Below are 16305 nucleotides of genomic sequence, written 5' to 3'. Positions count from 1 at the left end.
GGATGGGTACAGTGGAGTAGCAAGGGAATGACTTTATGCATTTACAGCTTGGATGCAAATAAGATCCAGTACGATGATCTGAACAAATAGAGATATTATTGAAATTAATGACTCTTAGGGGTTGATTGCATGATATGCACTACTTTTGGAACTTAGTCGGCTTTTCCATTCAAAATTCCGAGTGGCACAATACGACGAATCCCATTTTTCGAAGTAAAAATGGGTCTTAATCAGTCTTCACGGAGTCGTCAAGGCCACTTCATGTCTAGCCGTTAAAACAGGGACGAAGAGAACCCTTAGTTAACACGTTGTACTGTTCGCGAATCAGAGTCGACGTCAAGGTCTAAACTCTAAAATATGCTAAGCAACCGACCCAAATACTAAGAAACAAATTGACCAAAATTGCTTAATCAACCAAAATTCTTCACTCCGTCACTGAACAAAGATATTCATGCGGATATTTAATTTATTCTATTTGTCAAGAAGACATCAAAAATTATTATTTCTTACTCAAGTATTTTTTTGTTTCGCGGTCACTTCTCAAATATTCATTCATCTCTTCCCTAATTTGTATGCAAAAACACCATCACTTTTCTTGATTTTCAAGCGAGTCAACCTTCCATATACGTATTTTGACTGTGCTCTTATGGATGAAAAATCTATTAAAATCTCTGTGAATGCAAAATGATGTATGGCAAAGCATACAAGCATATAAGTAGCGTGCACTATGGATCTTATTGTGCATTTCCATTATTATTTTATTATAATTTCAAAGGCTTGGCATCACTAAAAAGCTGTTGAAAGTCCATTGTGCCAATTTGTTCCGTAGGTACATATAAAGCATAAGTATATTGCATGCAATCTGAGAACTTACTTTACTTAATTGAAAAGAAATGAACAAGAAAATGCCTTAATGACTCACATGAAAATTATTTTATTAATCTATTATGAACATTCCTTCCTCCTTTAATACAATCATATCATGATTGAAGCGGAACTTCAATTGCTCTGAATATTTTTTGTTGATAAGAGATAATGTATTAGCCTACCTTGAGGTAATTACACTTGTGTGTTTGTACATGTAAGGTAATTGTACTATTTATTACTATTCCTTAATTAATTAATTGATAAGGAAATAGACTGTTGTAAAGGTTGTAAATGGATTTTGTTATTTTTTGATGATTCCGTGTTTATTGAGGTTGTTTATGCTTTAAGATATGATTTATATTTGATTGAACTTCAAATTTTGATAATTTTATTTGTTTACTTAGCTTAATTCATGTCAATGATGAAGATACCCGAAGAAATTTTATTCATTTTTAATAAGATTAGCGTAAATCTCAAAGGCATTTCAATAAAAATGATACCTTGATCACCAAATGCCACAGATTTGCCTCAAATTTCCACAAAAAACAATGAATTTCATCAAAATTAAGTGATTTTCCCACGCATCATCCAGTCAATAAAATTCCCAAAAATATTCAAATCCCAAAAATCCGTTAAATTTATAAATACGCAATAAAAATTCTTCGGCATCATAATAAGCTGATATTTATGAAATATATCAAGAGCAACTCATAGCCTTAACCATCAATGTCAAGACTTCAATTTTTTACAAGTTTAATGTTATCGATATGACGTTATGAAGACATAAAAAAATGAGGAATAGAAGAGTCGATGAAAAAATATAAATTAAATATCATCATCATGTGTCTATAGATACAAAGCGATGCTTTTGTGTCAATAATAACAATATAAATGTATGTATAAGCAAAAAAAATCCACTGAGATAATATTATTCGTGCATCAATTCATCTCAAGTTTCTTTTTAACAAACTTCGGAATCACAAAGTGCGAGCTTTAAATACAATTTTATGAGCGATTGGTCGAGTGTTGGTTTTCAGGCAAAGTGTTTATAAATGTGATGTCATGAAGCTATTTATATTATCGTATTCTGACTGGCTGGATAGTCGGTAGATTCACAATATGGAAATATTATCTCTGTTCTCGCACATTATTTAACATTTTTGGATACAGCATCTGACTTGACGGTTAATCATTGTTATTAAGAACCGAAAAAATTTCTTTAGATACGTAATTTAGGCTTCTGATTTGATTATACACCCGGAATGATCGTCAATGCCCTTTGTTCTCAAGACCAGTTTTTGATTACTTGTTTTGGATTCTGGCAAGAATCTGGTGGGATTGTTCATCTATTATGTCAAATATTTTACAGTTTTGAGAATTCTAGAGCTGAATTCTTACTTTTGTGGCTGTAAAGATTAATGTTGTCTAAAATATGTTCCGCACCACACTATTGTGTAGCCATGAATCGCATGCCATGTTCGGTTTTGGTCATGGGGGGTCATAGCTTACCATCAAAGTATACCGATAATCTGACAAGTCATGCTCAAATATTGGATTCGAGTGTTTGGAGTTGAATGACATTAGATACGTAGACTGGGATTCTGGACTGTATCTTATAGTTCGTCCAAGTCTGCAGGCCTGCAATTACGGACCAACCTTATTACTTTATTGATACACATCATTTATGAACGTCCCCACATCTCAGAATATCACAACTTTGTTTAACCATCACACATAGGTGCCAATGTCCACACAAAAAAAAATATTAAATTTTGCGATAAATGAGCATGAAGGAGAAGAAGAGACATCAATATTGCCTTCTTGATATTCATCAATTGATTTCTCGAGTGAAATTTTATCGCTTCTTGAATTTATGGATATTTTCATCATGTAGGTTAAAACCTATTTGATTTTTTTTTTTTGTTAAGCAAATTTATTTCTGACTTGGTTCCATATTTTTGCTGCTTAAAAATGCGAAAGAAAGCTGCCTCATTTAAATATTATCAGTTTAATGCTGAATATTTACGAGATTCTTGATTTTCCAGTTCTTTAATCCTCAAAAAATATAAAATGATTTCAGTCAGGGCTGTCGAATTGGAACTAACTATATGTTATCCATTTATGAATAAATTACGTGACGAGAGAAACGTGTAATTAAAATTTGCGTTGACATAAACTCTTAAAAATTATGTCCTCATTACATTATTGCTGGCTTATTAGTAGTGATGTAATGTGTAAAAGAGATTTAGTCACTTACAATCAGCGTGAAGGCATTTTATGGCTCCTTTGGAGAAACTTGAGAGATTAACTTACAGACCTTTAATATTTTGGAGAATTTCTAATGTTATGTAAGGCTGTTTAAGGTATGGAGTAGTTTGGTAATATAATTGTTACCCGAACAACATATTTAAGATTTAGAAGATGAACTGACTTAGATGTGGTGTCTGAGCAGAGTGGAATTCGGGGTATCAAGCAATATACTTAGAGCTTGATGGTAAGCTACGATCAAAACTGCATAATGCATACGGTTCATGGCAATTTGGACAATCAAAATGTTTAGCGGCGTACAGGTTAACTACCACTGATAAAGACGAATCTGTCAGTGCAAGAGTAAGGCCTCTATGGCCGAGTGGTTAATTAACAGACCGGATATCTGTATCACTCGTTTATGAGTATGTGGGTTCGATTCCCACCTTTCAATCATTGAATAGATTGTAATTGATATGACAAGGACGTATGCTCACGACATGACATTAATAACTCTAAAAAGACACTTTGCTCGGACAATTTTTATGTCTTTGAAGTCTTATGCAAGTAATTGCTATGATACAGCGGTGTCACATCGACTAACTTGTACTTCTCGGGTATGCATCTCATAACCATAATCAAATCAAACTTAGAACTAGAAAAATACACCCCTGTGGCTCAGGATATTGATTTTCTAATGTAACCCAATATCAATCCACAAATATTTAAGAACATACCCAAAACTCACGTACACAAAACTCTTCGAAAGTCACTAAACCCTGTCTAAAATAATGAATTAAAAAAGAAATGTCCAAAAAGAATCTGGTTGGCGTCTTCTTTTAAATTCACGTCATTCTTCTTCTTCTTCTCCTATTTAACATTGGACTTGAAGGAATTCTTTTAAATATTTCTTTTGATTCTTTCATTTTTTAGAGGCAGCAGCGAAAGTCAAGATATGTTAATGATGCATGAATTCCATTAACATGAATGGAAAAATAAAAGGAATTTTATCAGAGATTCAATATTCTTTTTATCGGGTACACAAGGCACACAGTGTGCCTAATGTTGCCGCTTGTTGCTGCATTTACTTCACAATTTTACATTTTTGGAAATTTATAATTAAGTTAATTCAATGATGTTTACAGCATATACATATACGTTACTAATGGATAATTGATCTCATGACACCCAAGAGCAATTCATTGATTGCCGCATTTAAAGTCAGTACTTAATGAATAGTGAAAAAAAAGTAGGAAATTGTTGAGACTTAAGTCGTTTAACCTTACCTTCGTCTTCGTCATCGACATCACTTATGTAGCTTTCAAAGGCCTTTTCATAATCATTGCTATCCATAGCTGCAAAATTACTTGACTCATGGTTCCATTGATTATTATTATCCATTGCAATATTCATTTTTTGTGTGTTTCGTGTTGCTATGCTACTTTCCGTCCCGAAGCTATTTCAATTTATGTTCACTGCACTTTTTTTTTTGATTCCAATATACTTTTATTACTTATTGATATCTAAATTATTTATGTATGATAAACTTTAAGCTTTATATTTTATTCACTTGCAAAATGTGCGGAATCATGACTTGATGTTTTTGAAAACACTGCACAATTTTCTCATATCTCACACTTTATTTAATCGATAAAATTAAAGCACCGTTGGCACTGCATGCTTCCCTATCTATTTCATAAATGCATGTATCTATCAATATTTTTTTTATACTTTTGTTATTTTTTTATTCGTAGAATATAAAGTTTTCCCTTTTTTAATGACTGGAACTGAAATGCAAGAGAATAAGTAATGAACCGTAATCAAAGGGGATTATTTAGACTATTTTTAGCACATTATCCATGAAGAACTTTACTTGATTTGAGAACCGAGTGACACAATGCAGGAATTCTGATATTTTACTTCATCAGGAAGCTTCTCCGGAAGGCACATGGCTTAGTAAAGGCGAAGAATCCGGATTTTAGACGAAGAACCACACTAACCCAGACCTGGATCTCTTCTTGCTGGATCTTCCGCCTTTACTTTTCCGTGTGCTTTTCGGATTTTTCTCTTCCGTTAAACATGATACGCTGGGTTTCCCTACCGACGGACATACACTGTGCCATTCGCAACTAAATCGACACTCATTGAATGCTGTCAGCATGATACCGAGACGGCAGTGCACTTAGAGTCAACTGACAAATCAAAATCAACCAAATTCAGCTTTGTATTGCTGCTATCTCGGCGCCGTGATGTCAACACTTCAATGTGTACCTTTCACAAGAATCAATCACATGAGAATCAAATCAATATTATTGACAGTTTATTCTGTATTCTAATAAAACAGGTGGCTATCATACTATCACATTTAGGCTTCTTCTTTTCTCATTCGAACCCCGATAATAAGACACTCCTTCTGACAATATTGATAGTCAGTTCTAAAATTATGTTTTTTTGGGTGTATAAAATGAGATTCACGGGTCAAAAACCTATGAAGTTATTGAAAAATCTCGATGGTTACCTGACATGTCTCTAGTTATTATGTTTGTTGATTTTTGACAAGTACTTGAGTGATTTACTTATTTATTTTTAAATAAAAATTGTATATTGAAGTGCTGTTGACCTCTTCCTGCTACACCACATAGGAAGCAGATGTCATGTTTGATGATCAAAATATAATTCACAGTGATTTGTCGTCTAAAATGACAGGTTTGTTGCCAAAAAAATAGAATTTAAGATTTTGTTGAAAAATTTAGAAAAGTTTGCTTTGATTTTGAAATTTTTTGTTGTCGGAAGAATTGTTAAAGGTAATTTGTCAAATAAACAAAGTCAGGCTGTCGGGAATTGGTTGTTCTATTTACCTAAGAATAGATTTATAGTTCAGATTGACTTTAAAATACAATTCTTTGAATTTTCCTTGAAAAATTTAAATTTTTTGATAAAACACTTGTTTTTATGCAAATTCTTGAACTTTAAAAGGTGAAACTCTAATCAAACTAGTCTTGAACAGAACCTGAAGTCAATAAGGATGTAGAAAACAATAGATCTTGAATTCTAAAGCTTTATTTTCACACTTTTAAAAAAATAAACAAATGCAATGTGAACTATGATATTTATCTTAAAAACTACTTTTCAAAAATCAGCAAAGATTAATGCGATTCCCAAACTAGCAAAATCAAGCACTTCATTAAATTCTTCTCATACAAAGCCATTCCATTCCACCATCTATGGATGATTCTCGACTATAAAGGTTTTTTTTTATTGAGAACACAGAATAAATAATAAAAGAAATATTCGATATTTCACAAACTAAAGTAATCAATAGAAGTTGTAGGAAATCTTGTAGGCAAATTATATGGCTTCATGGAGAATGTGCCAAAAAATATCTGTATATCTTTGCCTACCAGCTTGAGGATGACTAATAAATTGAATAAGAATTTTATTTGTTTTTCCCAAACTATGTTTATAGCCATTAAGCTATTAAAAAATTTCTGTTAAATTTCTCATTAAGAAGTTGTTAAATTTTGCATTTTGGAAAGTAGGGGTTGTTCATAAATGACGTTTGACAAAGGGGCTGTTCAATTATTAAGCTGTAATAATGAACATCATCAAAAAACAACAATTATTTTTTTTAAATGTTCTATTGTTTAAGTCTCGTTTACATCTTATTAGTAAGTAATAAATGAACGACCCCAAGGTCTAAGTCCCGAGCAGAATTATACGGCGAATCACATTTTTTGCAGTTAAAATGACGAAGGCATAAAATCAGCCGTCAGGTGTCGTTAGGGCAACTTAACGACTTTATCGTTCATACGGCGACATCCTTAATCAACATGTGTGCTGTCGGGATGAATTGGGATTCCTTCATTGGAGATAGCACACCTTGTTCGGTAGGGTACCGTTGAGTCGCTGTGTTAACGGTAAGACAAGAAGTTGTCCTGACAGCACCGTGAAGTCGGATTTCGATTCATTTTTACGGCGAAAAATGCAATTCGCCAGAGTCAGACCCTCATTGGGTAGGTTTTCTGAATTTTGTCTTATAAAGCTCCAGTTTGCAATGTAATGGAAATTAATTCCGAATGGACAAAAATAAGTTAGGATTAGTCATCAACTGGGCATTAACTAGCCAATCAACTAGTTATAACTTATTTTTGTCCATCCATTAATTTTCTAGAATATCAAACTTCCAGGAACCATAGACACAAAAAACAAATACCCAAATGCACATCATTTACGAACAACTCCAATAGACTATCCATGCAGCTCAACGTTTAGCATGATAGAAACAAAATTGATAAAACTACTAAATTCGTTTAGAGCACGCACCTATAAAAGGCAGGATCAAAGTAGCTATATTTTCGCAATAAACGACGTAGTTTTATTTTTTCTCACAAGCTTTTTTTCTATTTTGCAAAAATTGACAATTTATTCACTGATCAAATCGCGGACTTTCCTAAGCTAGCTGCTTATTTTTTGCAAAACTTCAATAGACATTTGATTGGAATTATTTATGACTATTGTATTATTAATTCAACTATTTTGAAACATCTGATCATTAAAATATCAATTTATAGCTAGCATTTAATTAATCTATAATTAAACTAATCACAATCCACAAGCTATATCCTTAAAAAAGTCGTAAATTCATCCAACCTATATCCTGTGCAATTTTTAATTGCATAATATTGCGCTGAGATTAACTTTATTCTCTCATATCCCGGACTAGTTCATGCCATGTAGCTGTTTAATATTAATAATTTTTTTTTTGTGTACTGACTGCTTAGAATTTTTTTTTATTTTTATTTTCACAATGCACACACAATTCTCGAATAATTTTTTTTCGTTCGCGTTGCTCGCTCGTACTCGACGTTTTAATTCATATTACCTGACTGAAAGATATTTTGCTACGACAAAAAAATAAAATATTTTTTTTACACAAACATAGCTTAAGTCGCGCTATAATGGACGAACTACACGCGAGTGCTTTTGCTTGTCTCTGTGGACGAATGTAAAGTGAAAAGAAGGAAAGGAAGAAATAATCGATAAAAATATTTTTTGTTAATTTAATATAATTTTGGTAGTGTTGCATGGTAACCAGCCGTCATGTTGACGACTTGGACGATCTAGAGGGGCGCGAGTGATGCATACACACATCGCTATCACTCAAGATTGTATGTATTTGTTATTCATAAACAATGCATGGGGCACAACGAGTTGATTATCATTAAATCATGTGTTGACTGTTTTTTCTCCACAAACACTCAATTGTTCTTCATCATATGATGATATGATGCTTATTTTTAGAAATGTCTAATGGACATCAAAATGATTCTTTCAAATTGTTGTCAAATAAACAGCAGATAAATCTTAAATACTATTGTGATCATGCACATTAGTGTGTATTATAATCGAAAATGGGATTTGACGCCCACTCAAAATTCCGCCTGATCAAAATTCTCATGTCTATTCTAAGCCACAAGTCATGTAATTTTACAAGAAATAAATAAATAGGAACGTGTTAATCCACAACTTTTTGTGCGATCTGTCTAATCTTATTAGATCGTATTTACTATAAATGGACTTTATTGATTAAATTCAATTATAATGTCTTGATCAGCTGACATAAAATGGTTTGACTTCTTTCTCGTGTATCACATTTATATGATTTCAACCTTTCAATCAATAATGTCTTTAAGTGCTTTTTATTATTTATATCACGAATTTGTGTCTATTTTTGTTGCAATCAATAAAAATTGAAAGTAATATGTCTGTGACACTTTTATCTTTGTCGCATTAAAAATGAAAAACATATACTTATCACACATTGTATGAAGCATTCAGTCACGTTTCACCAATTATTTGCAATTCTTCACCTCAAAACCTCTCAAATGTTTTCAAGGTAACTGTTGAAAAGTTTTTGAAAAAATCGGGTGCGTTCAGTGAATTTTTTCTCTCATTTTAGTCACTGAATACATAAAAACAACGCCGATCATAATACACAATCAAAAATTTCATTTAAAAACCATAAATACTGATCAAAAAGGACCTAAATATTGTGAAACAAGTGCAAAACTAACAGGTGCGTAAGAAAACATTCATTTTCTTTCATAAAACATCAATTTTCCTTTAAATTTTCATAAATTCCAAATGTCAACACTAGAAATTTCTTTATAAAAATTCTTTAATTCTATTTTAGGATGGTAACAGCAACTGAGACGGAAACTGATGATGATTCAGTCATCGTTTTACCATCTCCAGTCGATCCAAATCAAACATTACAGTTAGACTGCTTTGAGGAAGAATTATCTGAGATCCAGAAAGAATATTATGAAAAAGGATTAAAGGAACACAATGATGTCAAGAATCGATTGAAGGAAATCATCGGAAATGCACATAACATTTATTCTGGTGAAATTTTCTCAGCTTATGAGATTTTGGGTCCTGCACCAGAATTAGAAAGCTTCTCAAAACCAATTTCTGCGTTCAATAAGAAGGAACCTAAGAAAGAAAGAGGACGCAAGAGAGAACCTGAGCCAAGAGCAGTCGATTCCGATGACGATGATGAGGATACAATTCCATTATCAAGACGTAAAGCAAAGATTAAGAAAGAAACAAAAGTTAGAGAAGTTAAAAAGGAAAAAGTTGAAAAATCGCCAAGCATCACAAGTGTCAGTAACGTTCGTCCAACAGAATCAACAGCAATTGGAGGTTTGGTTGTTGGGACGGAAGCAGCTAAGAAGAAACCAGCAGTTGTTGATCTTACAAAAGAAGATAATGCAGGAGATTCAACTGAAGTCGCATTTAATAAGCTCAATGGCAAGACCTTCCCAAGTTTGGTTGTCGTTGCTCGTCCATCATTGAAAGTAAAAGATTCATTCAAGAATGATCGTTCTGCATTGGATAATAAAGTGAAAGGAGTTCTTATGCATCCTGCTGTCAAATTTACTGAATGGCTTATTCAAAACGGATTAATTAAGTCAGAACAACAATGTCAAGTTCATTCTGGAAGAAATCTTAAACTTGGAATGTACAGTGATGCTGCCAAATTTCCTTATAGTGGCGGTTATGTATGGATTTCTCAATGTTGTCCAACTCGATTCGTTTCTGTGTTCAATCGATCAATTTTCGAAGCTGCTCCTTATGCACCGACAGTCTTACTAAAATTGATTTATCATTGGGTCTGTCAAACAAACGTCACAAATGTCGTGCAATGGGTTAAAGTCGATAATTTGTACTTGAAGAATTTCTACTCTTGGTTGAGATCTGCTTGTACAATCGCATTGCAATCACACATGGGTAAAATGGGTGGACACAACAAGAAGATTGAAATTGGCGTCATTTCGCTCGGGACAACAACTCAAGATGGAAAGCAACGTCAAGTAAAAGTTGAAGTTCTCGGAATTTTCGATCCTGATCAAAAAATTGTAAGATTGCGTGCTGTTGAGCCACTTGCTGATGGAGAAAATAATCACAAGAAGAGATTCCAAAAGATATTGGAACCGCTAGCTGATTGGGTACAAAAGGATTCAACAATTTTGACAGATTTGACTGTCGACAAGAATGTTTTGCATTCAATGGGATTCAAAAATATCGTTCAAGTCTCACCACAAGATCAAGCTAGAGCACCTAACAGTAATGCTCAAATTATGGACTATTTGCGACGAATTGTACCACGAATGTTCCAAAATACCCTCTCACTTTTGAGTCGTCAAATTATTCAGCAATTCTTGGATGAATTAGTGTGGAGAGAGCAGTACGGTACAAGTCCTGGACAAGCATTTGACAACATTGTTAGCCATATCTCCGAACAGACGAAAGTTGAATCAAAGGAACCATTTACCACACGATTGACAAAAGTATCTGCAAATCCGTACAAAATGTGGGTCACAACAAAAACTGGCAAGAGAAAATAAATTCATCCATAAACTTTTAATTTAATGATCTAAGCGACGGAAAGATATATAGGAAATGAAGATAAAATAGTGATGATTAATAATTTTTCTAAGAATTATGATTCAGTCTTAATCGAGGTTCAAATTACTACTGGTATGGTCGCTTAGATCACATAACATATATGTAATTTTAAGGAAATATTCTGAAATAAATTTTAAGACAAAAGAAAATTAATTTTTTTCTTAATATGCAAATTCACCTCAAAAGTCGTAAAACTCACCACATTACCAATTTACTTACTCACCACAAACGGTAAATTTGTTTAAAAATTTAAAAATTTATTACAAAATTCACCTTAATCACCACAAAGCTACGCTTTCATTCATATTCACCTCATCAGGTCCTTTTTCACCACAAAATGGTTATGTAGCCAAAAGTCCTGAAATATGCAACAAATTAAGAACAACCAGAAAGTTTCGGTTTGTAAGCATTTAAATCTTTACTTTTGTCAGTTCTTATTTTTTTTTCTTTTTCTTTTTTGATGTTGTTTTTTCTGCTTTCACTTACAAACCTTTCTTCAACCTTTCACTTTTTTTAAAATCATGCCTTCAAATGCAATGGAATTAGAGAGCGACTTCCAAATATCGGAAAATATTTAATTCCTGAATCCTTAAAGAACTTGTTCGATATGCCTAAATTGACAAGATGTAATTTCCCGCACGATGTATGAATATCATCTAATGGAAGTATCGGAATAACTGTATTTTTGATATTAATTTCTCCTGGATTTATTCCCATGACTGGAGGATCGATAGCCATTACCATTGCACGATTTTGTTGAATATATCGAACAATTTGACTGTTTAAATTCATATTTGAAACAGACAAGATAACAAGATCACATGGTGTAAGGTCCTTAACATTTCCTGTAAAATCATTGCCAGTAGCTGTATACAATTCTAATTCCTTTGACTCTTTTGGATTTGTCGTGGCTGTTTTAACAAATACCATCACATTAACACCATGACAAGCTAATTGTCGTGCTGTACAGAGTCCGATTTCAGACTGTCTAAAATTATAAGGTTCATCACAAATAATTGTTACTCGAGGCCATTGATGAAGGTTTTTTGGTGAAAATCGACGGGATCCACCAAGTAATTGAAGGGCAAGTTCAGTAGCGCCGCGTGCAAGAAAGTCAATTTGTCGTTCCATACTATATCCATGACTAGCTGCTAAATTTTGTATGCGATTTCGCAATGATTGTGGGATGGAAGGAATTAAAAGTCCAGGTTCGTCTGTTGTGTACTCTTGCTTTGGCTTAAATTCGAGTTGAATATTTTTAAATTGCATAAACATTGCATCCAAGACATTTTCATCATGTCGATATTTTTCCTCGGTTTTTCCAATTTGTTTAACGAGATCAGGCTTATCAGGATTGATTTCAGCTTCAATTTCTTGAAATACAGTCTTCTTATCAAACATTGCATTATTTGACTCAAAGTCAAAATCTCCTTGATCCGAAAAATCATCAGGTTGCATCAAATCAAAATTCCTGTTTCTCTTATTCTTATCATACTTATTTCCGTTTCCGTTACCATTTCCATTCCCATTGCCATTATTTCCGTTGCGTTTTCCATTTTGTTGCATATCTAAAGCTTTTGAATGTGGCGCTGAGGATGAAATATAATTTGGAGTATTACGTGATCTTATTGGAATCGGTCTTGTGGTTTTATGCTGCTGTTTATTTCCATCATTATACTGATTAGGTTTCTTATTTGTAAAGCTTGGTGGAGATTTTGTAGGTTTTTGCGGTTCAGACTCTTTTGGCGAAGTATTTTGAGTAACTGGAGTGTTTCTAATGCTCCTATTTGCTACTTCTACTGGATCTACAACTTGAATAAACGTTATAGTCTCTATTTCTTCACGTGCAATCGTTACATGAGCTTCAAACTTTTTCAACTTTACTCCATTGTGAAATACATTGTTGATTGTTATGCTATCAACTTCCGGTTTTACAATCTTTCCTTTATTAATGAAAAAGAGAAATGATGAGCAATCAACTTTTACTGGATCTTATACAACCAACAATTTTTACCTTGAAATATACCCAAATCTCTTTTAAGCTTAATGCTTACGTCTTTACCAACATAGTTGGCCATAGCACTTCCCTTAATTTACGTTTATTAACAAAAAATATATAAATTTCAAAAATGCTTTTTTTTTAAATAAAACTTTTGCACAATTTATCGTTGTTTATAGTTTTTCCAAATGTTTTTTCACATTAATTAATGTTTTTATAGTCTATATTTAACACTGCAATCTTTATTGATACTTAATTTGAGCCTTAAATAGCTTAAAATCGTAAAATAATCAAATTTAAAATAGTCTTCTTCAAAATTTTCAGGTCAAAAAATATCTTTTGCGTCGTTAACCACAAACTTCCACGCGTTACTTATTTGCACAAGATAAGTCTCATAAGTATTACGAAAAAGCAACAGATATAGTCTCTATGTCCTTCTGCTTCTAGTTTTTGGAGCAGTTATCAGTTCATTCACCCATTGTTAACCTTAAAACGCTTTGATTCTGGATGATAATTCGTTAAAAATTGTGCTTTAGCCTGGAAGTTAATTCAGTAATTTTCGCGCGGCTTACATTCAGCGGATGTGCTGAATGCCTGCTAAATACTTTTTTTTGCAAAATTGTTTGGTCCAAAAAGAAAATTTTAATTAATTGTTAAATTATTGAGTTTAATTAAGTGAATATCAACTAACTTTATTGTTCATACGATGCGTGATATACATAAATTGTGTAAAATATGCCTAAATCCAGGAACTCGAGATATTTTTGATAGTGGATTCACAAATATTGTATCTCGGGACGAATTAAACAGAATAGCTGAAAAATTGAGATTTGTGACGCTTCTAAAGGTATAATTTTCAATGAAAAACTATAATTATGTCGTGAAAAACGGGAAAATTCCATCGCTGGATGTTTTTAGGCGCGCAAAAATAATGCTTGTGTGAAAGAATTTTCTTCTTTTTCCCCATTTTTTTCGACTCACTCGATAGCTTTTTCTCTAAAACTACACATTTACTAATGTTGTTGACCTATAACAGTGGAAGAAAAGCTACAACAACAATGTACCATGGATATAAATATTGAAAAAGTAAATTTTATGTGGGTCATAAAAATATTATTTTTAAAAATTAGGTCACGGACAAAAGTCCTTTTTAAAATGCTTGATACATGTTGCATAATGTCAATACGTCGCATATTGCGCTTATATGGAAATTGCATCGCAATTACTCATTTTCCAATACGTAATTTACTGCATTAAATTTTTCATGGATTTTCTTCTTTTCTTTGCCGTCGTATTAAGTTTTTTCATACGTTCAAGGATGTTACAATGTCTATCGATGTTTGCCTTTATGACATTTAATTTAATTGGCTCTTATTCATCAAGAAATCATTTACATTTTCAATGAATTTCCCATTAATTCTATAGAAAAAAATGCTTACTGAGGCATTTTCATATTGCTCAATAGTGTCTATTTTAGTTACATTCCGTTATATATGCTTTGTGCTGCTTTTTTTAATGCATTACTCATTTCATTTCAACAGGTCAGCCCTAAAGAAAATCTTCCTCAACAAATTTGTGATCTCTGCATTGTACAACTTAATGTTTCATACAATTTCAAGCGATTGGCACTAAAGAATGACTTTTATATCCGTCAATATATGATTGAGAATGGAATGAATTTACTAAAAGAAGATGACGATCAACCAGTAGAAAATTCAATTGAAATTCATCAAATTCATAATGTTATAAGAACATCAAATCGCTATCGTCCGCAACAAGCTATTACGTCAATTCCTAATGAACCTTTTCGTCGTAATTCAACGACGTCATCCGTATCTGGAATTTCCACAATGATTGTTAATGGATGTGAAAATGGAACTACAACTGTAAATGGAAATTCATCTGACAATCAATTTGTGCATCCATCAAGGCCTTTTGTACAACCAATTCAAATTAAAACAGAACCTGTTGATCCTGATGAAGAAAATCTTGATAATATTGATAAAACTCAAACAAATCAATCGTCTCCTTCCAGTTCATCAAGTGGATCAGTTTTGACAATTAATAGCAGTGAAAAGTCTCAAAGGACGCGAGCTAAATCACCTCCAATGATTGTCATTAATGGACATATTACAAATACCCCAAATAATAATATACAGAAGACGTCACATCCTACAACGAGTAGCAAAACGACAACAAATATTGATAAAACAAGTCCGAAAGCATCAACAAGTGTCAGTTCGGATAAATTTAAAGAGAAATTGAGGGATAAGGAGAATGAGGAACCAAAAAAGACGAAGAATTTACCCAAACAAGTTAAATCTATTAATAAAAAGACTAAAGAGAAGCCACGAGATAACTCACGAAACTTGAGAACCATAAAGAAACCAATTAATCCTATTGAAAATAAGAGAAAGCTACGAGAGGCTGCGAAAAAAATGGTCGAAAAACGGAATCAACAGAAGAAAGAGGCAAGTTTGAAGAAAATTAAGAAAGCGATTCAAATGAAAATTGCAAAGAATCAACAGAAAGTAAATAAGAAGAAGCAAGACGGAAAGCAGCATAAAAATGCTCAAAAAGGTCCTAAAGGTAAGGCAAAGGCGAAGAAATGAATTTATTAATTAACGAAATTTTATTATGTTAACGAAAAAATTTGAATTTTGATTGATTAAATTTGGAAGGTTTGTGACTAACAGGATCTGCTTCCCGATCGGCACTCTTTGAAATGTTGCCACACATTTTGAGATAGTAGCAACTTGGCGAAAACAACCGGATTTGCCAAGTAGCCACTTGGTTCCTAGTATACTACTATCTCGTCGCCGTGGTGCAAACATTTCAAAGAGTGCCGGTCGGGCTAGCATCAACAGCATGCTGGTACCAAGCAGGTCTTGTTAGTCACAGCCAATTTTGATAAAGTCTATTTAGAAAGCAATGAAAAAAATGCATAATCAAGTTTTGAGATTTGTTGAATGAAATTATCAAGTTATGGACATGACCACAAGCAAAAGTTCTTATCATTTCGTGCATTTTAAGTAGCAGAAATTTACATATTTTGAAGACGCTAGTTTCATTTAATTAAATATTATGATTTATCCTATACCTAATTTTAATTATTTCACATTTTTTTTAATTAATTAAGTACAGAAGAAATTATTATTCTAATATCTGTAACAATCTAGACTGTAAATGATATTAATTATTTCTTTTAATGTGTAACATAA

The 16305-nt window shown here is 32.7% G+C and overlaps 4 protein-coding genes across 7 annotated transcripts in view; 2 read left to right on the top strand and 2 right to left on the bottom strand.

The window, feature by feature from the left end:
* The window catches only part of LOC139092550 (myb-like protein AA), a 30310-nt gene extending 22324 nt beyond the window's left edge, over positions 1-7986 (bottom strand). Inside the window, exons 1-3 of one of the 4 annotated variants that reach the window (XM_070642982.1) lie at positions 7438-7645; positions 6520-6588; positions 4401-4901 (exon numbers count right to left, since the gene is read on the bottom strand). In XM_070642982.1, coding sequence (XP_070499083.1) covers positions 4401-4527 — 127 coding nt within the window. In that variant the 5' untranslated portion in view covers positions 4528-4901; positions 6520-6588; positions 7438-7645. Of the gene's footprint in view, positions 1-4400; positions 4902-6519; positions 6589-7437; positions 7646-7764 lie in introns of those variants that run through there. The other 3 variants (XM_070642981.1, XM_070642984.1, XM_070642983.1) reach the window with 3 other exon arrangements.
* A 1071-nt stretch (positions 7987-9057) lies between these two features.
* row (relative of woc) lies at positions 9058-11234 on the top strand. Its single transcript, XM_070643092.1, has 2 exons — positions 9058-9190; positions 9308-11234. Exon 2 carries the CDS (start codon positions 9309-9311, stop codon positions 11022-11024), a length of 1716 nt encoding a protein of 571 aa, XP_070499193.1. The 5' UTR covers positions 9058-9190; position 9308; the 3' UTR covers positions 11025-11234.
* A 244-nt stretch (positions 11235-11478) lies between these two features.
* Positions 11479-13585, bottom strand: Edc3 (Enhancer of mRNA-decapping protein 3). Its single transcript, XM_070643198.1, has 2 exons — positions 13100-13585; positions 11479-13028 (listed from the first exon to the last, which is right to left on the bottom strand). The coding sequence occupies exons 1-2, from the start codon at positions 13161-13163 to the stop codon at positions 11605-11607; spliced, it is 1488 nt and encodes a 495-aa protein (XP_070499299.1). The 5' UTR covers positions 13164-13585; the 3' UTR covers positions 11479-11604.
* Positions 13586-13651: 66 nt separating this feature from the next.
* LOC139092687 (uncharacterized protein DDB_G0284459-like) lies at positions 13652-16283 on the top strand. The gene is made up of 3 exons (XM_070643199.1): positions 13652-13931; positions 14626-15673; positions 16010-16283. The coding sequence occupies exons 1-3, from the start codon at positions 13791-13793 to the stop codon at positions 16030-16032; spliced, it is 1212 nt and encodes a 403-aa protein (XP_070499300.1). The 5' UTR covers positions 13652-13790; the 3' UTR covers positions 16033-16283.
* The last annotated feature ends 22 nt before the right edge of the window (positions 16284-16305 follow it).

The sequence above is a fragment of the Chironomus tepperi genome, unplaced genomic scaffold (genome assembly GCF_022539635.2).
Source record: "Chironomus tepperi strain 1889 unplaced genomic scaffold, CSIRO-AGI_Ctep_v1 contig_309, whole genome shotgun sequence".
Classification (NCBI taxonomy): domain Eukaryota; kingdom Metazoa; phylum Arthropoda; class Insecta; order Diptera; family Chironomidae; genus Chironomus; species Chironomus tepperi.
The sequence above is the reverse complement of the archived record's forward strand: the minus strand, read 5'-3'. Positions and strand labels throughout refer to the sequence as shown.